The sequence below is a fragment of the Gracilinanus agilis genome, chromosome 1, assembly GCF_016433145.1.
Source record: "Gracilinanus agilis isolate LMUSP501 chromosome 1, AgileGrace, whole genome shotgun sequence".
NCBI lineage: Eukaryota > Metazoa > Chordata > Mammalia > Didelphimorphia > Didelphidae > Gracilinanus > Gracilinanus agilis.
The window spans coordinates 588,329,690-588,350,441 of record NC_058130.1 but is presented as its reverse complement, the minus strand read 5'-3'; the positions used below and the strand labels follow the sequence as shown (position 1 = coordinate 588,350,441).

Below are 20,752 nucleotides of genomic sequence, written 5' to 3'. Positions count from 1 at the left end.
TTAGCTCAAATGCTACCTCTCCTGCTAGCTGCTATTGCCTTCCTTCTGAGATAGGGTTTCCATTTACCTTGCATATAATTTGTACAATATGTAGTTATGTTGTCTTTCCCTTTACAATTTGAGTTCCCTGAGGGAGGGTGAATTTTTTTGTTTCTTTGTTTTCCCGTGCTTGGCATTGGGCAACCCAGTAGGCACTTGTTGCATGAGTAGGCTAACATGATTGTTAAGGGGACAAAAAGTGCTTTGCAAAGCTTAATACATTAGTAAAATGTAGGTTCCTAGAGAGTTTATCCGTCATTCTATTTCTCAGCTACTAACACCTAGTTGGTGCTCTTTCAACGTGTAGACGGAAAGGAAGGGACTTAACCGTACTAGCTCAGATAAAGCTGGAGATTGAAGTTCTGGAAGGGATCAGTTCCGGGCTTTTGACTGTCCGCGCGCGCCCCCGGTAGGGAGCGCGTTCTCCCTGGCTGAGACGGAGGCGCGCCCGCACATACGCCCTAACGCACACACGCTGACGTCAGGGGTGGACGGCGTGCCAGCGGTTCCACTGGTAGTACCTGCATCTGGTTTTTCCCTCTCTGCTGGCAGGTTTGTGCGTGTTCCCTTTCCTGAGGGTCTTGACCCGTTGCGACTTTGAGCTCCTTTTTCTGCCCTTTTCGCCATTTTCCCCGAGACTCGGCTTCGGTAACAGTCTCTTTAGCTGTAATTAGGGAAATGCGGCCGGCGCTGCCTCAGTTGGAGGGCCGGAAAGGGAGCTTGTGGCCCGCTGCCGGCCCCTGTATATCTCGCGTGGCTTTGGGAGCTGGTAGCTGGAGGCTAACGGGGGGGAAACCTGGGGAGGGCGGGTACGGACGTGGCTGGACCCCCTATCTTTAGTGCCCAGGGTGCACAGGGACTGCTCTCCTTAGCAGGGGTATCAATTTGAGAAAAACTGCATTAGTTGCTCCACCTCCCAACCCCTCTCACATTCACACTCAGTGTGAATGAATGAAAAACCCCCTTCACCCCCCCCCCCAAGTTAGTCAAAGACCCGAGCTGGGGACATGGTTATTGAGGCATTTAGTGCTCGCTTTTGATGCAAAAAACTACGGAGAAGTAAGTGACATGTATAAGGCTCACTCAACAGTATAGATAGGACAAGACTTGAATCTGGATCTCCTAATTCTCTACTACTTTTTCCATTCTTGCAGTTATTACTTATATTTGAGATCATTAATTAAGTTCTTGAACATTTCTACTTTCCCCCCCTAAACTAAGGAAACAAGAAACATATATGATCTAGGTTTAAAAGCCAGCATCTCATATTAAAACAAAGAATTTTTATTTGATTTGTTTTTAGTCTACCAACACATAGATGGTCTAGAGGTACATAAAAGCCATAGAAGTAGGGGGAGTGGGAAGTTATTTAGCATTTGTAAGAGTGTAATTTTGTAGCAGTAGCATTATAGGTATATTTGATGTCTGGTTTGGGAGGTTTTTGTGGAGGAGCAGAATAAGGGAGTATTCCAATTTTCACTAGTGTGAGTTGAAGTATCAACAGTCGTTACTATTTTAAGATTATTTCTTAACTAGCAAGGATGGGATGATCAGTAAGAAAGAACATTATTTTTAAATAAGTGGATTCTCTTCTGTAGGACCCAGGCTAACTGTTCAAGATGTCGTACATGCTTCCACATTTGCACAATGGTTGGCAGGTGGATCAAGCTATTCTTTCAGAAGAGGACCGAGTTGTTGTTATTAGATTTGGACATGATTGGGATCCCACCTGTATGAAAATGGATGAAGTTCTATATAGTATTGCAGAGAAGGTAAACATTATTTGACTAACAGTTTTTAATACTATAATCCCTCTTGTTTATTTAAAAAGCACTTTGATGTCCTTTTTCTCCTTTGATCCTCCTAACAGCCCATGAAATAGGCAGAACAAGTATTATCTTCATATTACAGATGAAAAAAATGGAGACCCAGAGAGGTAAAGTGATTGTAAATGTTCAGTATGGGAATGGAGGCAGGACTTGAACCCAGACCTCCTAATTTCCATTCTTTCATACTGCTGCTACTTATAATTGAAGTCTTTTATTGGGAAAAGTATATGATCTAGAATTTAAAGCTACACCTCATATTGGAACTCATGAATTGATTTGCTTTTTAGTCTACCAATACATAAATGGGATACATCAGGTATTTTTCTAAATTAACTTACTACATCAGGTATTTTTCTAAATTAACTTACTCCATCTTTTTAGTTGTATATAACTTCATTCAAGATTAAAGCAGACCAAGGGGGCAGCTAGATGGCTCAATGGATAGAGAGCCAGGCCTGCAGTTGGAAGGATCCTGGGTTCAAATCCAGCCTTAGCACTTCTAGTTGTGTGACCCTGGCCAAATCACTTAACCCAATTGCCTACCCTTTACCACTCTTCTGCCTTGGAATCCTGTTGATTCTAAGACAGAAGGTAAAGGTTTAAAAAAAAAAAAAGATTGAAACAGACCAGAGTGATGATAAACATAGTAAATACATTTGTGGCTCAAGTGGATAATCAGTGAGTATTGTTAGTTCAGTCTCTCTTGATTTCAGGATCTTATTGCCTGTTATTTGCTACCTTCAGCAATAGCCTATTTTGTGACCAACAACTAAAATTAAGTTTACTCTCCAAAATGGAGGAAAACAGTAGCCTAAATGGCAGGTCTATTTGAGAGGATATTCCAGGAGTTTTATGTCTTATTTTTAGAGAAAACAATTCTCTTCCACCATCCTTGATACTCACTTTAGGTATGTTTAAGTTTTATTTTCAATACCTGTAGTTTAAGACTTTCTGAGCTATACATGTAACATGTACCCACATAGAGCATACTGTAATCTTGAAATTGTTATCTTTGATACTCTTCTTTCTTACTCATAGAACTCTTTGGTATATATATGCATGAACTAATTGATATCTTTGAGGCAAATTCCATTGACATTTGGAAAGAAAACCTTAGAATTGTTCAGTTTAGACATTTGTCTAAGCCAGAGTTCAGGGATCCCTTCCACATTGCAGGGGTTAGGGGCCAGGAGCCCTGACTTCTGGAAAAACTGAATAAAATTTTTTGGCCTTTTCTTCATAACAGAGAAGAAATTGAAATTTTTTCTTTTTTCTGTTATGAAGTGTTTATAGTAAAAGAAATTGTGTATTTATGGTATTAAAAGATAAAAATATTGATATTTTATAATACTATATGTATAATTTTACATATATTTTATATATTTACATATATTTTAAGCATTTCTGAGTTTCTAAAGTTTTTCTCTGTTGTCTGCTGGCCTTTGTGTCTTGTCTTCAGCTTCCTCAAAACATCCCCTAAATTTCCATTTACTTTATGCCAACCCTCAATATATTGAAACCGTTGCAATGTGGAAGGTACCTATAATATATTTCAGGGATCTTGTTTGTTGACAACAACAATAGTAATGACATACCACTATGTCATTGGTTGGTAAACTTTTTCTGGAGCATGTGGTAGGAATAATCATTTAGCGTTGAGAAGTCAGATAGTTTTTTTTTTCCCCAGATGTTATGATGATGATGATAAATTGAAATGAAATTCTCTAAACTAAAGTAATTTGAAATGCAATTAAAGGTTAATGAAAGCTATAAAAACTTTTAAATTACCAAATAACATGGCTCATTTTTATAAACATGTTTTTAGTTTTTTTTAAGCATTCCATTGTGTTAATAGATACCAACAGAAACAGATATACACTCTTAACTGATACAGTGGATAGAGTGCTGGGCCTGAAGTCAGGAAGACTCATCTTCATGAGTTCAAATCTGGCCCCAGGCACTTAATAGCTATGTGACCCTGGGCAAGTCACTTAATCCTTTTTACCTTAGTTCTTCACTCTGTAAAATGAGTTGGAAAAGGAAAAGGCAAACCATTCTAGTATCTTTGCCAAGAAAACTCCAAAAGGGTCTTGAAGAATCCAAAACAACAGCAACAGAGTGGGACAGCTAGATGGCTCATTGGATTGAGCAAAGAGCCTGGACTTAAGAACACCTGAGTTCAAATTCAGCCTCATACACTAGTTCTGTTACCCCAAGCAAGTAACTTAACCTCAGTTTGCCTTAATGCACTGGAGAAGGAAATGGCAAACCGCTCTAGTATTTTTGCTAAGAAAACCCTATGTATTAGTGTCCTATGGGCCTCTGGGTCATGAAGAGTCAAGAGTGCCTGAACAGCAACATTAAAAAAATAATAACATCCCTCTCAACATTTTGGTATCAAAAAAAAACCGAACAAAACTCCTGGTAGTCACTAATATAGACTTTTTCATTGTATCATAGGACAGAATAAAAAAAAATTTTTTGGCAGTTGGCTAGAGATAAGAACTAAAGAAATGATATGAGTCTTCTGACTTCAACCATTTTACATTCTCCCTTTCCCGCCTCAGTAGCTAAGGAATCTTTGGAGATTTCTGGAGAAAGCAAAGAAGGACAACTTATTTCCTTTTCAAACTGGGAACCATCACTGACAAGGAATAGTTCTGGAGGCTATGACCCTTGAGTCTCATTTTGCCAATTGCTTACCTCTATCACCCAAGGCTAAATATAAATACTCACAGCTGTAATGTTAAGCATAAGACAAATTTATGTCAGATAATATTATAATTTTGTATAAGTATTCTTGAATCTTATATTGTTCCTGGTAGCATTTAGCAGGAACATCAAAAGAAATCTAAATCCCGCTACCATTAGTCAAAATAAGGCTGCAGTGGTTGATGATAGAAGTATCTATCATTTCTTCCTATTTTAACAAAACTGTAATGTGGCAATTAGTTAGGGAACATAATGCAAGTTTTCATGTTAGATTAACCATATTCTTTTTCTAACTCAATAATTATTTCCATAATGTAAATCACTATATAAAAGGATAAACTCTGTATAACTATATGTAACATAAATCACTAGTAATGAAAGCATTTTTAGAAAAAATTTGAGCTTTGATGTACATTTCTATATAATTTCAGTAACAGTGAAAATTTGGATTTAGTTTTACATTGACATATCTATTTTAATATCTATACAAACCTGAGGTGCAAAGATTTTTTTTCTGTGCTTTGTATTCTTCCCCCACCCCTCCCCTTCAATTTAAGGACATAGTAGAAATGTATAATTCTGAAATTTGTTTTGGGGGAGCATTACAACAATTCTTGACATTTAAGGTTTCCATGGAAAATAAGAAAAATATAACTTTCTATTTAAAAATCTCCCTCTGCAGAAATGGCAGATAATGGGAGATCTCCTTCCTCATCTAGCTAACGAGCCATGTTTGGATATCACGACAGTTTTAAAGTGAGTAAAAGTTCCAAATGTTCAGGTGGGACTTGATTATACAGTACTTCTCCTAGAATACAGTTTGTTAACATACTGCTTTTGCCAATCAACACCTCATGCTGATTTAACTCTCATTCAATTTTGAGGTGTATACTTAATGATGGAAACTATCTTAAGTCTTTATTAAGTCTAGAGTTTACTATTCACAGTTATGGTACAATAATATTTTTGGACATTAAAAATAAAGTTGTCATTTTAACAGTTTCAAGAGCAATTTAGACTAAAATATTTCTTTTATATACACAAAACATTTTTGTATTTTGAATGATAGAGGCTCACAATAATATTTGAAGTCATCTTACAAATAATAGTAGTGAATTTCAATTAATGTTGCTTTGAGATGTGCCAGGTGTAATCCCATCTTCACACAGGACATCAAAGAATTTTGCAGACAAGGAAACTCAGAAGCATCTTAGAGGAAGTAACACACATCTTGTAACTTGTCCAAATCACACATTTAGTTGATAACAGAGATGGCACTAGAATCAAGTCTCCTTATTTTAAGCCCAGAGCTCTTTATGTCAGATTATATGAAGTGAAAGTATATACTTCATATTACCTGTTTCTTTATAGCCAACGTGCCTAAAAATATTATTTACATTTTTTTTTTTTTGAAACTCTGGTAGCTGCAGGGTGGACCATATATGCAAAAATAAACTTAAGTGGTAAAACTTGAAGATACAGATTAAGGTTTTTAGCTTTGGACTATGTAGTATTTGGAACAGCAGATTGATAGCATTTTCTTGGGACTGTGTTAGAGATAGAATTTTGGGGGCTTAAAAAGCTCCTTGGTTTTTAAGAAAAATGAAAGAAAACTATTCTTTCCAGTGGGAATTGTGCAGTCACCTAAAAATATTAAGTATAGTGCTCGCTTTGGCAGCACATATACTAAAAATATTAAGTAAAAAAAAGTGTTTTGTAAAAAAGATATTGAGTTTGCCTGTTTAAAGATGATAGCTTCTCGTTAAAAAACAGTCTTTATGGAAAATTAGATTCTCATTAGCTCAAATTACTGAAAGTTTCTATATACAGAGGTAAGGCCTTGGTGCTAAAAGTAAAAAAAAGTTGCATAAGGCTAAATGAATTGTTGTGGTAGAGTAGATCACAGTAAGATGCCTAATTACCTGCTGGTAAATAAAACCATTATTTGATTTTCTTGCGATAGTTTCAAATTAATCCCCTACAAATATCAAAGTTACTACCTAAAAATGTATAGTATAGAAAGTGATAGATGATTTTTTTTTTTGCTTTTTTGAACACCTGTATCCACATACCTTCAGAGTGTTTCTTTTCCTTTTTTTTTTTTTTTTTAATAACCTTTACCTTCCATCTTAGCATTGATACAAACTGTTGGTTCCATGGCAGAAGAGAGGGTAAGGGCTAGGCATTTGAGGTTAAGTGACTTGCCCAGGGTCACACAGCTAGGAAGTGTCAGAGGCTAGATTTGAACCTAGGACCTTTCATCTCTAAGGCTGGCTCTCTAGCCACTGAGACACCCAGAGTGTTTCTTAATGGAGTATTAAAGAATGACAAAAGGATAGAAATTTGTAAAAATGCCTCGTACTTTTTAAACTTTACATTTAGAGTTTGAAAATTTTACTGATAAGAAAATTATTTTTTTAAATAAAAATTCTGTAAAATTTAATTTTGAAGAGTAAATGTGTGATTATTGGTATTCAGTTACTTTTATGAAAACGTACATTTTGACCTTCTTAGATTTATATTGGGGAATTCTTGGACTTTAGGTAAAAAGTTCCTTGGTTCATATAATACATATTGATCTTTCCCATATTCCCATGTTTTGCCTTTCTCCATTGGATTTAGTTCTTTGCTTTAGGGGACAGAAATTGATTTTGAACTCTGTTATATTCTAGTCTTGTCATTTTATCTCAAACCTTTTATAAAATTTCCCTTATTAATATTTTGACACATCTATTTGCTGTTTCTTTTATGTTTGAAGTAGTAGCAGAGAATATCTATTCATAGTACTGTATCTTCAGGCATGGTTAAAGTATAGCTGGTGTGCAGGAGTCATTCTAGTTTTCAGTGGAGGTGCTGTATAGGTGTATGTAAGGTCCATAAAAAGAGGTTATTGAAAGAAGTCAAATTTATTGTATAATACACTTTGAACTCAGTTAAATTTTTGAAGGATAGTAGATGTAATAAAATTGCTGAAATTAATAATAATGAAGCAACAGTAAGAATATTGGCTAGAATGCCAGGCCTGGAGATGGGGGTCCTGTGTTTAAATTTGGCTTCAGACAATTCCTAGCTATGTTATGATCCTGAGCAAGTCACTTAACCCCAGTTGCCTAGCTTACACTGCTCTTCAGCCTTGAACTGATACTTAATATCAATTCTAAGACAGAAGGTCAGGGTTTAAAAAGAAATAAACAAATAAATAAATGTAATTGTATATGTATATGAATATCTTAATAGTAGTAACATTATGGAATCATCTTAATTCATAATGAATTTTCAATAAAATAACTAAAATATATCGTTTCCTCTGATTTTGAATGTCGAGAACTTAGTAGATTCTAATACATATATATATATACACACACACACACATATATAAATGAAAAGTTTCATTTCTTTGAAGTGTTTTAAAATTTTTTATTGATTCTTATTATTTTCTATTTCTTGTTGCCCAGAATTTAATTTAAAATGAAGTCAGCACATCTGTCTTCAGATTTTCTGACACACAAGTTCATATGTTTATTTTTCACACATTTTTCTTCTTTAGATTTACTTTGCATATGAGAAAATAGAGTAGTTGATAGCATACATGAAAATAAAAGGATATTCTATGGGATGGCTCTCTGAGAGGGGAGGAGAAAGATAAGAGAAATTTTGATGATGTAAAAAATAAAATAAAAATTTATTTTAAAAATAGAAGGATAAAGATTATAGATTTAGATCTGAAAGGCATCCCAGGGGCCATCTAACCCAAACCTGTCATGTTATAGATGAGGGATTTAGACCCTTTGAATTTAGTGACTTGCCTAAGATCACACTAGCATCAAGTAGCAGAGCTATTATTGAAACTTGTATCCTCTGATTCCAAATCTGACACTATACTGTACCATGCTGCCTTTACATTTTTGGGGTGGCTCTCTGCCCTTATTAGGAGTAGTGTCTTATTTTCTAGGCTAAGACATAGTGATTGCATATTTGTGTGCCTACTCTTTGTATAGCAATGAGCAGAGTGGAAAGAAAAAATACATAGTTGTATATAGTTTTAAATTTATATATATTTATGTACATATGTATAGTTATATAGGTGTATTTATCCTGTTCTATCAGAAATTTACAGTCCATTTCTTATCAGTCTTTTAATGATCTTGTTTAATAGTATGTTTTTGAAAATCAGCTTTTCCCTTTATTTGGGGGTACTGCTTATCAGGATTGATTGCAAGTGTTTACATAAGAATAATTGAAAAAAAAAATGGAAGTCTAAGAACAAGAAGACTGAGAAAGTCATCAAGTTCATGGTCAATGCCAAGTCTTCCAGGACTCCTGTCTCCTGAGGTTGACAGGGGGACAAAGGTGTCAGGCAAAATAACCAGCTGATTCTATTTAGTAGTGTTTTCTTTAAAGCTTCTTAATGAAAAGTTAATTCTATGTATTGAAATTATTTATTAAAACACCTTTTTCACAGTAATTACACTAGGTCAGAATGAATAAAATGCCTGTTGCATTTTTCCTCATAAAAGATTTTGATTATTGTTTGAAACTTAAAATATCCTAAGGTATCTTAGATAGTGGAAGTATGAAGCATATGTTAACATTTAGGTGTCAAAATTTGTGATTGTCTTCAGTATTTTTTATTCTCTAAAAGCTATTATGGGGAAAATGGTTCTTGGCAGAGTTATAAATAAATAAATGCCTTTATGCAAAATACCAAATCATATTGTAACTAAATTCTTTAAAAGCGTACCTTTTTGAGAAGAAAGTAAAAAAGATTTTAGAATTATTCCTCTTTTTTTTTTTTTTTTCATTTTTCTTTTAGGTAAAAAATTTTGCAGTTATATATCTTGTGGATATTACAGAAGTACCAGACTTCAATAAAATGTATGAACTGTATGATCCCTGTACTGTCATGTTTTTCTTCAGGTATGTTATTTTAAAAAATATTATTACTCAACTTTTGTTTATTCTAGAAAACTAGTGATGCTTACATATTCAAGACACCTTTGGGAATGGTACTTCATATTTTGGAAGAGTTGATTTACATTCCAAGTAGAATTAGTTTAGAGTACAAAATGAATCTCTTTATGTTAATAGTGAAATGAAGTCATGCCAGTTAAACAGTAATTTTTTCCAATAACCTTTTTATAAAATGTGATTACTGAGAAAACCAGGTTAAGTGTAATGAATGTATTCAGGAAAGTTTATTTTCTGTGTGTATTTTTTGGAGGTATGGTGAGAATATGTTACATGCAAAGACTTTAAAATAATGCCTACAATATTAACCTGATTTAATTTCCTGGGTACATTATGTTTAATAATTCATACATAATATTAATCTGCCATTTCCTTCTATCCTCTCAAAATTCCTGTGACTAGTTTAATTCAGAAAAGAAAACATCCCAGTTTTTCCTGCTTGTTAATTAATAGGAGGGATGGTCAAAGAAGACTATATGGAGGTGACATTTGGGAGGGGTGTTGAAGGATGAGTAGAGAGTTGGGAAATAGGTATTCCAGACTCAAGGAAGAGAATGAGTCTGTGGTTCTCAAACTCTTTGTGTTCATATCGTAATTTTTTTTGCCACTAGGAATGGTGGGACATTCTGCCTTTCTTTTCCATTCTTCTCTGCCTCATCATCTTTATTCTCTAGGACTCACCAGGAAGAAGGTAGCTTTGTTCCTACAAGGAGAGAGCTACTATTGTGACCTTCCCCCAAAGTCAGTTTAGGAAGACCAGGTAGCAACTGCAGGAATGGGAAGTAGGGAGTGTCAGAATCTCAGGGAAATTTCTCAGAAGTTTCTTAGTATATCTAATAAGACTTGTGGCACACTAGTATTCTCTGGCACATCCTGTAAGAACCAGTGCTATGAGAAGGGAATGTGTGTGAACAAATACTACATAGACTGGTTTGGGGGAATCATAAGGCACATAAAGGGGTATAGGTTGAGGTAAAATTAGAAAGGCAGGTTAGAAACATGGAGACTTGAATGCTAACTCAAGTAGTTTGGAGTTGACAATGAAAACTTCTGAGCAGGAGAATGATCTAATAGGCCTATGTGAGAGCAGTATTATGGATGGCAGCTTAGTTATAAGGAAGAGAAGATGAGGCAGAAGTTATTGGAAGTATCAGGCAGCAGAAGTTTCTGCATGATAGTAATGGGAATGGAGAAATGATGGGTAGAAATACAAGAAAGGTATGACTGGAAAGATTTAGCTACTGATTGGATTTGAGAGAGAAGCAGGATTCAGTGACAACACTGATGCTGGTTTAGTGGGAAAAACACTGAATGTGAAGTCAAAATGGTTCAAGTCTCTACCACCTTTTATTTTAGGCAGTCAATAAATATTAAGTTTCTGCTATGTTCAAGTATCTACTCTATGATACAGAGACAAAATGAAACAGTCATCACCCTCAAGGAGGTTACATTCTAACAGGGAAGATAATGTGTGTATGTATATATTTATTGTGTATTGTGTATTATTGTGTAATGTGTGTATTGGATGCAAAATATAGATCTACAAAGTAAATTGAAGGTAATATTTTGAGAAGTGAGGAGCCAGTATTAGGAAAGGTTATGTGTAGAGGGTGGCACTTTGAGCTGAGTTTTAAAGGAAACTAGGATGGGAATTCCAGGCATGAAGAAAGCCTGTGTCCTGGCATAGACACAAGTGATGAAGTGCTGTGTGTGAAGCACAGCAAGAACATCAGGTTGGCAAAACCATAAGGAAGGGAATAATAAAGTTGAAAAGAGTTTGTAGTTAGGTTATGAAAAGTTCTAAGTGCCATAAGGATAAAAAATAATAAGCGCTGATATAATAAAATAAATTAGTAATTTAATTAAAGCCATGCTGATAGATAAAGTCATTAGACCACGCGCTTGTAAGAATTCAAAATTGCTGCCCCAGTCATTATTACCTCTTCCTCAGTCTGCTGGCCAAGAGACTACTCCCCCCTAACCCAGGAGATTATAAACTCTTCCCTGCGTGGAGACATAGGTGTCCCCACGCCCAAAGAACCGGAACCGGAAACCCGTTGGACCATGGGAAATGTAGTTTGATAATGTCCATAGAAAATACATATATATACTTAAAGATGACATCTCCCAAATTTCACTTTTACAGTGCCAAACAGAGAAGTTTATAATTGACCTTAGTGCTCTAGGGAGCTACCAGCATTTATGGAGTATGGGAGAAGGAGATGACAAAATTCTACTAAAGAAAAATTACCTTGGCAGCTATGTGGAGTATTCATTGGAAAGGGAAGAAACTGTATGCAGCAAGACCAACTAGGAGGCTACTGCAAATAACCAAGTTAGAAGTGGTCAGGGTCTGAATTGGGATGATGACTTATTTGAGTAGAGAGAAGGGAACAAATGCAAGAGATGTTGTAGAGGTAGAATTGACAATATTTGCTAGTGTGACACAAGTCTTATTAGGTATAGTAGTTGGAGGCTAAATTTACCTTTTTGTAATTTTACCTTTTATTTCCAATTCTCAGTTCAGCCCTCTCAGGTTAACAGGAAGTATCTAATCCTTTTCCTACTTAACAGCTCTTCAAGTACCATGTCTCTTCTGAGTCTTCCAGATTATATATTATCTGTTTATTTAGCTGGACATTCTCTTATGACTCTTCACCGTCTTGCTTATCCTTTTGAATGTTCTTCAGCATATCATTATTGTTCTTAAAATATGCCCAGAATGAAATATAATACATCAAATTTGATTTTTTATATATATATGTGTTCACACACACACACACACACACACACAGTAGCACCTTCCTAGTCTTGGACACTATTTGGGTGCCTAATCACATTATTGATTCATATTTAGTCCTTACCACTTACCTTTTATCTTAGAATCAATACTTTGTATTGGTTCCAAGGCAGAAAAGTGGTAATGGGTTGGCAATTGTGGTTAAGTCAGTGATGGGCAAACTAAGGCCTGTGGGCCAGGCGACATTATTCCTAATCTGACGAATACAATGAGTAGGATACAATACAATGAAACTTTGAAAGAGTTGCCTTAGAAACAGACTGACAGATGAGCATTTCCTTTCTTTTGGCCCCCTCTTTAAAAAGTTTGCCCATCAGTTGGTTAAGTAATTGCTGGGGGTCACAAAGCTGGTAAGTATCTGAGGTCAAATTTGAACCCAGGACTTCCCATCTCTAGGCTTAGCAATAGATGTCTAGAGAAAGTTTTTAGTTTGTAGATAGACAGAAAAAACCAGAAATGGCAGAAATGTAGATAGGCAGAAAAAAACAGAAATGGCAGATAATGCTATCTTATTTAAGATTATAGTGATATTGCACCTTTCTGCAGGGAAGAATCTCTGTTTGTAATGAGACTTGAAAAAGTAATAGCAAAACATGACTTTGATGAGGTGTCTGTGTGGAATATTTGACATTCATTTTCCTTTAAAACCATGTGAGTTAGGGGCAGCTGGGTAGCTCAGTGGATTGAGAGCCAGGCCTAGAGACGGGAGGTCCTAGTTTCAAATCCGGCCTCAGACACTTCCCAGCTGTGTGACCCTGGGCAAGTCACTTGACCCCCATTGCCTACCCTTACCACTTTTCCACCTGTAAGTCAATACACAGAAGTTAAGGGTTTAAAAAAAAAAAAAAAAAAAAAAAAAAAAACAACATGTGAGTTGACTCCCTTTTTCTTTCTCTTTGAAGGAACAAGCACATCATGATTGATTTGGGTACAGGTAACAACAACAAGATTAACTGGGCAATGGAAGACAAGCAAGAGATGATTGACATAATAGAAACAGTATATAGAGGTGCTCGTAAAGGTAGAGGTCTCGTGGTCTCTCCAAAAGACTATTCCACCAAATACAGATACTGATGTTATTTTGGAGATCAGAGCTCTAATTCTTTAAGAGTATGTAGAGGCTCTTGGGTATTTTTTATGTATGGAGGTTTGTTTTTTTTTTACCTATTTAAATATTTTGTGGAAAATGCTTGGAAGATACATGAAATAAGGAGCTGGAACATCTTTTTGGAATTAGGGCTGTATAGCCTTAAATTTACAGTGTATTTTTATATGGTTAAATAACTAAACAATTCACAGCTGAAATAATTAAAATACATGAGAATGTGATTACAGTCTGATAATGTGATTTTTTGGTTTTGGAACAACTTTGCGATTGAAGATTCTTTGCTTTTAGTGAAAACATAGTTTGACTAAATTTGCCTCAGAAGACTGGAGAGTTCATTTAACCTTTCAACCTTTATATTTTGTAATTTGTTATTGCTCTATTCTTGTTATTTGATAATAATACAAAGCTTTTAAAGTACCCAACCCCAAAGTAAACAAGAAATGTTCATCCTTTCATCTAACTGTAAATAAGACCCTACGATATAAATGTATTTTTTAAAAGTTCAATTAAAATTAAAGGGCTTCTAGAGATGGGAGGGCCTGGGTTCAAATCTGGCCTGGAACACTTCTGAGCTATGTGACCTGGGCAAGTCACTTAACCCCAGTTACCTAGCCTTTACCACCTTTCTGTTGTGGAACTAATACACAGTATTGATTCTAAAACAGAAAGCAAGGGTTTATTTTAAAAAAAAAAAAAAAAGGGCCGAGGGTTCAGTTAGTTCACTTTCTGCTTTAGCAGAACTACATTTAACATTTAGTCTTTATTACTCATTATCATTATTTGTTTTCTCCATTAAAAATCTCTGGGGAAGTTGACTCTTTAACCCTTAGAGGTAAAAATTCTTTTATGTTAACCTTTCTTACGACAAATTAAACCAATTTCTCTTATTTTAGCCTAGGTGATTATTAAAGGATAATAGATTTAGAACTAGAAAAAAAGCCAGGATAAAAAACTAAGGCCCAGAGAGGTCAAGTCATTTCATTTGTTCAAGGTCACATCTCTAGTGAGTAGCATAGCAGAATATGAATTGAACTTCCTAATTCCAAATCATTTACTCTTTCTGCTATATTATGCAGTTTTATAGAATAGCTCATGTTAATCATATTCCCAGTATTGTGTGTGTGAATTTGCTAGTCATTTGAAGGAAACTGCTAAGTCCTTACCTTTTTTAAAGCAAATATATCAGAATCTGAACATCTGAATTAATGTCCTAAAAATGTCTCCTTGAGGTTTTTATTCCTTTATATTTTCATTGTTAAAAACTTTCTTAGAAAACCTTTTATAAAAAAAAAATAAATTTTTTTTAAACCCTTATCTTCTGTCTTGGAATCAATACTATGTATTGGCTCCAAGGCAGAACAGTAAGGGCTAGGCAGTTGGGGTTAGGTGACTTGCCTAGGGTCACAAAGCTAAGAAAAACCTTTTTTGAACTGCTTTCAGAGCCAGCTTGTGACTCAAGAAAATGGAGGGTACAAAAATGTCTTGCCTGATCACCCACTGTATTATTCAGACTTGAGCTTGAATGCTTTTGGCCGCTTTCCAGAATTTACATCCTCCCTCAAAGATTGAAGAATATGATTTGATTAAGGTTATTCAGAAGAACAAGCTGTCAGTCCTTTAAAGTGCTTATTTTTTTGAGCAATTGATATGGTTAGGATAGGTATGTAGCCTGTTGAAACTTCAAAGGAATGTTATTTGCTCTTTTATATCTTACCCCCATGTCTAGAATACCCATCCTCTTACTCAGCTCTGACTTTTGGAATCAGCTTGTGTTCTCCCTTCAACGAGAGGTATTTTCTGACTCTTACCTAGTCCTACCACTAAAAATGCTCTTCCTCATCCTGAAGGATTGTACCTTACATTGTATGTAATTCCTATTGATTTTTGTACTTGTTATATCCCTCCAGCAGAATATAAACTTAAGGAAAGGGATTGTTCTTTCTTGTCTTTGTAGCACCTAAAACAGGAGTCACCTTACTACTGTCCACAGGCTAAATAAATGCCCGTTGCCTACTGTTTACTGCCCCCAGCTAAGAATGATTTTTGTATTTTAAAGTGCAACAAAACTATGTTAAAATGTAAAAACTATTCTTGGCTCTTGGATCTGCCCTTGGCTTAGAATATTGTTTGGCATATAATAGGTACTCAACACTTAATGACTTGAAGTGCTAGGAGCAGTAATTATTTGAATATATAAGTACTTCTGTTTGTTTAGAACAAGTTAGTATCTGGTTACTTTATGATCACATTGCATATATGATGGTTGGCTAATGCTTAATCTGGAAAATAACTGGTTGATTGGTTATCATGTACATTTTTTTCATAATAGCTAAAAAGTTATTTAAATATAATCAGTTCAAATGGAAATTGTTTTCTATTTTATCTTTAGGCCTTTCTCTAACATCTTTGTATGTTGAAATGATAATAGAAAGGACAGTTTTTCTTTTTTGTCAAAGTATTTAATTTACCATTTTAATCGTTTCTCACCTGTAATGACATTTGCATTAACCCTGAGTGGAAGCTAAATCATCTATTTAAGCAACCTTTTACAAAAATGGGATGGCCTTCTGTCTGTGTAACAATTCAGATTATGGTCCTAAATTTTCATAACAGTGTTAATACTATATTTCTTTGTCAAATATGTAAAAACATCAATCCTTTTATCAATAACATTTATGATTTGTTACTTCAAGCAGATGTCAGATAATTTAACCATGAGCAAGCTGACATCTAACGGTTATGAGTAGTTTACTTGAGACATTTGATATTTTAGAGAAAAGGTCTAATTTGTTAATTATTAATTCCTCTGGGTTTGTTAAAGCTTTATCCCTGTATAAATTAGATCATTAGGAAGCTGTGTGCAGAGACCATATTTTCACAGCTCCCTTGAGAAACATCTTCCCCTTGCTGGAATTTAACATTGCCTGTAGCTATTACAGAGTGGGGCATTACTGTATCCCTTGCAAAACTGTAATTGGTAATAATGCCTATTTATATAACACAGTGCCTTTTATGAAAGGATCCTAGATGTGAATTCCTCTTAAAATTTATTATCAAGAAAAACTTTTTTCTTCTCATTAAACTTGTAAGCTTCCTTTGGTCTTTCAACTCCAAGTTTCTCCTCTTTCTTTCTAATCCATTTTCCATACAACTACCAAATTAATATTTCTAAAACAGAGGTCTGATCATATCTCTTCCCTACACAAAAAAATCTTTAGTAGCTGCCTATTGGCTCTAGGATAAATTTAGACCTCTTATCCGATGACTTAAGCAAGCAAATAATTAATAAGTATTAAGTGCCTACAATGTTCCAAGCACTATATGAGGCGCTGGAGTTACACTATAATTAATGAAACAATCCCATCATATTTAAGATTTCCAAATCTGCCCCTTCCTGTTTTCTATTATTTCTTTCCTATACTTAATCTTTGTTTCAGTCAAATTGGTCACTACTTGCCTGAATTTGATAGGTCATCTTCCGCCTTCATTCTAATCTTTGCCCAGACTTGTCCTGTGCCTAGAGTGTACTCCCTCCTTACCTCAACTTTTTAGAGTCCTTAGCTTTTTACATTAATTACCACTAAAATGGAAAACCTTTACAGAGCCACTTCTTTCCCCTCTCACCCCACAAAATTGTTGACATTCTCTCCTTTATTGAACTATCTGTATTTATCTGTGAATTTTTAATCCCCAGCTTCCTTCAAGGTTTAGCTCAGGTTCCATCTACTAAATGAGGCCTTTCCTGCTCACACAGTTGTTAGTATTTTTGGGGACCCTAAAATTGCCCTTTATATACTTTATATTTACTTATTTATGTACATGCTATACATGAATTGTAGAAGTTCCTTAAAAGCAGGTAATGCATCATTTGTGTCTGTATTTTGAATGCCTTGCCACCTAGTAGGTATTTAGCAAGTGTATCTTGAATTGTTGATAATGGAAACTCTACATATTCCCATTCGGCCTTAGCTGTCTAGGATCTCAGAGCTGATTCATTTGTTCACCTGCAGTAACTAACATTTACAGAGCTTGGTTTGGGGATTTTGATGTTTCTCTTCATTACTAATTTTTGAGTTTTAATTCTGTTCTCTTTTAATTTTGTTATTGTGTATACCAGTTTTGTAAATAATCTCAGATCATTTTTTGAAATGGAATGCAAATCGTAAATAAAATGCTTAATTTAGTTAAAGTTTATGGAAATAACCCTTTTTTGATGAGCAGAGACTATTGTCATGATTTAGTAATCTCTGAAAAAAGGAAAGGAATTTGACTGAGCATTACATCTAAATCTCAAATTTTTTAGTTTTACATGTACAGCAGTATAACATTGGCAATAACCATAGTTTTTCTTTAGATTATCAACTGAAACCGTCCAGCTAGCATATTGTAAAGTCAGCTTTCAATATCATCACTATAATTGATATTCCTTAGTTTGCAGTGATGTGCCTTTACTTTTTTTAGGGTCTAAGAACAAGCTGTTTTTTTGTTCGCTCCATTTTGCAAAATGAAGTGCTGTACCAATTGATTGGATTAGAATGCTGAACTTTGTGCCATATATTCATAACAGAGACATTTTCTCTTAAGTCAGTGGGAAATTGAATAGGTTTGTATGTTTTGCATTATTTCTGATAATGTTTTAGCAGAATAAAGGAAAATTCATTATCTGGTGCTATTAATTTATTCAACAGGTATTTGTTGAGCCCTCCTATGTGTGTGAAGGGGCTTAAAATCAGAGAAACAAAGAATTAACTCAAAAAAATGAGCTAACAGTATCAAGCAATTAATGCCAAATGAGCCTTAGGACATTAGGCATAATAAAAATCAATCACAAATGTCATTTGTTTTACCTGCAAAATTGCTTTTCACTATAGTTTCTTTGTAAAGATTCTTTATTACTTAAACAATAACCAAATTGATTTGTAGATCACTGAGGTTTTTAAACAAAATCATGGGATTGTGTGACAAAGTACTGCCAATGTATAATTGAATCATAATGATAATTGTTATTTTCATTCCATATATATCAACTGTTGAAATGTACTATTGGGAAAACATTATAGAACAAAACCCCTGGTTCTTTAGACAGAAAATCCCCTGAATTCTCCCTTCCTTCCTCCCTTCCACTTCTTAGTGTTGGTTCTAAGACAGAATAACAGTAAGGGCTAGACAATTGACTTTCCCAAGGTCACACAGCTAAGAAATGTCTCAATCCAGATTTGAACCTAACACCTTCTGTCTCCAGGCCTGGGGCTTGACCCACTGTGCTACCTAGCTGCCCTAATCATATTTCTTTAAGTGGCTTAGAGATAAAGTTTTTAAAGGTTAGGAAAATTGTTTGGTTCATTTACTTTGATAATGATGACTACTAACATAAGTTTAAGTAAAACACAATTTTATTTCTCATAAGGTAAGTAAATACAAAGAAAATATGCATTTTTAAAAACATTAAAACATCAAAAAGCTATAAAGCAACACTGAGAAACAATAATGTACTTAGTGCAATTTATATTTTTCCCCTCCCTACTTTTGTAAGCAACATTTAAAAAAATTATAATTATCCGAACATTCAAGTTTTTGTGTGTGGCATTTTCACATTTAACTGCTTATTCAGAGTTAACAGAAACATACCCATTATATACAATTTTTTTTATTTTCTAGAATAACCTATTAGGAATTTAAACTTGGGGACATCAAACTACCCTTTTCAAATTTAGGAACACATTTACTTTTATTAATAGTTATGACACATTTTGTAATGTGGAAAAAAAAGGGAGAGAGGAATCAGTTCTCATCCTTACATATGAAAATATATTTATCAATGATGTTGGCAAAATTCTTTGAAACTTTAGGTGGTACTTTCTATGTAGATAAAGTAGTTTTCAGGACACTCTGTGGTATCTCTTCATTTAATAACTTCAAAAACTGACTTTGCAGGTATTTGTATTTTCCAACAATTTCCTCTGGTATTTCTGGGATAGTACCAGAATTTTTTTTTTTTAATCCTTACCTTCTGTCTTAGAATCAATACTGTATATTGGTTTTAAGGCAGAAGAGTGATAAGGGCTAGGGTTAAATGACTTGCCCAGGGTCACATAGCCAGGAAGTGTCTGAGGCCATATTTGAACCCATGACCTCTAGGCCTGACACTCAATCCACTGAGCTACCCAGCTGCCCCCTGCAGACTTCTTAACTTCCAAATTCCTTCTTCTGAACAAAGGATGATTTCAAAAAAACCTACTTTTTGTAATTTGAAATTTAAGACTCAAATGTTTGAATACATTTAGAAAATTTATTCAGATATTTTTGTTTAAAGGAAAAAACATCATTAGATGTTGAAATAGATGTATTCTCTTTTGATATGCTATAAACTATCTCATACTTGTGTTCAGCTATAGCAATTCACAACTTAAAGTAAATCTGATAGAATTTCTAGGTGCTTAAATAACTTTAAAAACCTTATACATTATACATATGTTCTCATATAGAAGACATTCTTGTCTTTGTTAGAACAAGGTGCTAGTGAAAACAATTACTATAGTAAAGTCGGAACAGAATTCATAAAAAAGGGTACCTTAATCATTTCAGATAATTTCCCTATTGGATTTCCCATAAAATTGGATGGGTTGATTTTAGATGCATGAATGAGGAGATGTAGAATCTCATCCTAATATTGGAGATTGACTTGATTTGGTAATTTCTTTTTTAAAAGAACCCATTATGTTTTTGATAGCCCAAGATGAACAATGTATTAGTTTGTTTCAGAATCACTAGATAGACCAGTAAATGCTATTTCTCTTAGTCAATTTCTTGAAGCTTTTGGGCATTTTCACTATGGGAAGTTGGTAAGTTATAGCTACGATTCTTTAAGACTTTCCCCCCTGCAGATTAACACTAAACTATCATGACTATTAAACCATTTGTAATAATGGCTTAGAAGTTTCCTTTAGTTGCCTCATTTTAAAAATAGGTATAATTATACCTGTAGTACCTCCCTCATAGGATTCTGCTGAGGAACAAATGTAATTATACATATTAAAAGCACTTGCACATTTTAAAGCATTCTGTAAATTTCAACAATTATTTTTCATGAAAATATTTATGATTTGATAAAAGTACTTCCTGAATGATATATTTTATAAACATTTGTCAGTCTTAAAGTAATCTAATAACTAAATTTCTACAAACAAATCTAATTAGTTACTGAAAGACACAGTTCAAGTTGTTAATGTTACCTATCATACCACAGTTTGTTTAATTTTTCAAACTTGACAAGATTTCACTCGAAGGAACAGCTTC

General features: G+C 34.4%; 1 protein-coding gene across 5 annotated transcripts; it reads left to right on the top strand.

Annotated features, from left to right (window-relative positions):
• The first annotated feature begins 514 nt into the window (after window positions 1–514).
• Window positions 515–13,673, top strand: TXNL4A (thioredoxin like 4A). 5 transcript variants are annotated; one of them, XM_044658109.1, is made up of 4 exons: window positions 515–591; window positions 1,638–1,811; window positions 9,394–9,497; window positions 13,251–13,673. In XM_044658109.1, exons 2-4 carry the CDS (start codon window positions 1,659–1,661, stop codon window positions 13,420–13,422), a joined length of 429 nt encoding a protein of 142 aa, XP_044514044.1. In that variant the 5' UTR covers window positions 515–591; window positions 1,638–1,658; the 3' UTR covers window positions 13,423–13,673. The 5 variants fall into 5 exon arrangements, with proteins under 5 accessions (XP_044514044.1, XP_044514043.1, XP_044514045.1 ...); XM_044658108.1 differs by lacking the exon at window positions 515–591 and adding an exon at window positions 663–687; XM_044658110.1 differs by lacking the exon at window positions 515–591 and adding an exon at window positions 5,263–5,336 and having other exon boundaries at window positions 1,724–1,811.
• The last annotated feature ends 7,079 nt before the right edge of the window (window positions 13,674–20,752 follow it).

Coding starts and splice junctions, on each gene's coding strand:
- TXNL4A (XM_044658109.1), top strand. CDS start 1,659: ATGTCGTACATGCTTCCACATTTGCACAATGGTTGGCAGGTGGATCAA. Junction 1,812..9,393: donor TATATAGTATTGCAGAGAAG/GTAAACATTATT, acceptor TTTTTCTTTTAG/GTAAAAAATTTTGCAGTTAT. Junction 9,498..13,250: donor ACTGTCATGTTTTTCTTCAG/GTATGTTATTTT, acceptor TTCTCTTTGAAG/GAACAAGCACATCATGATTG.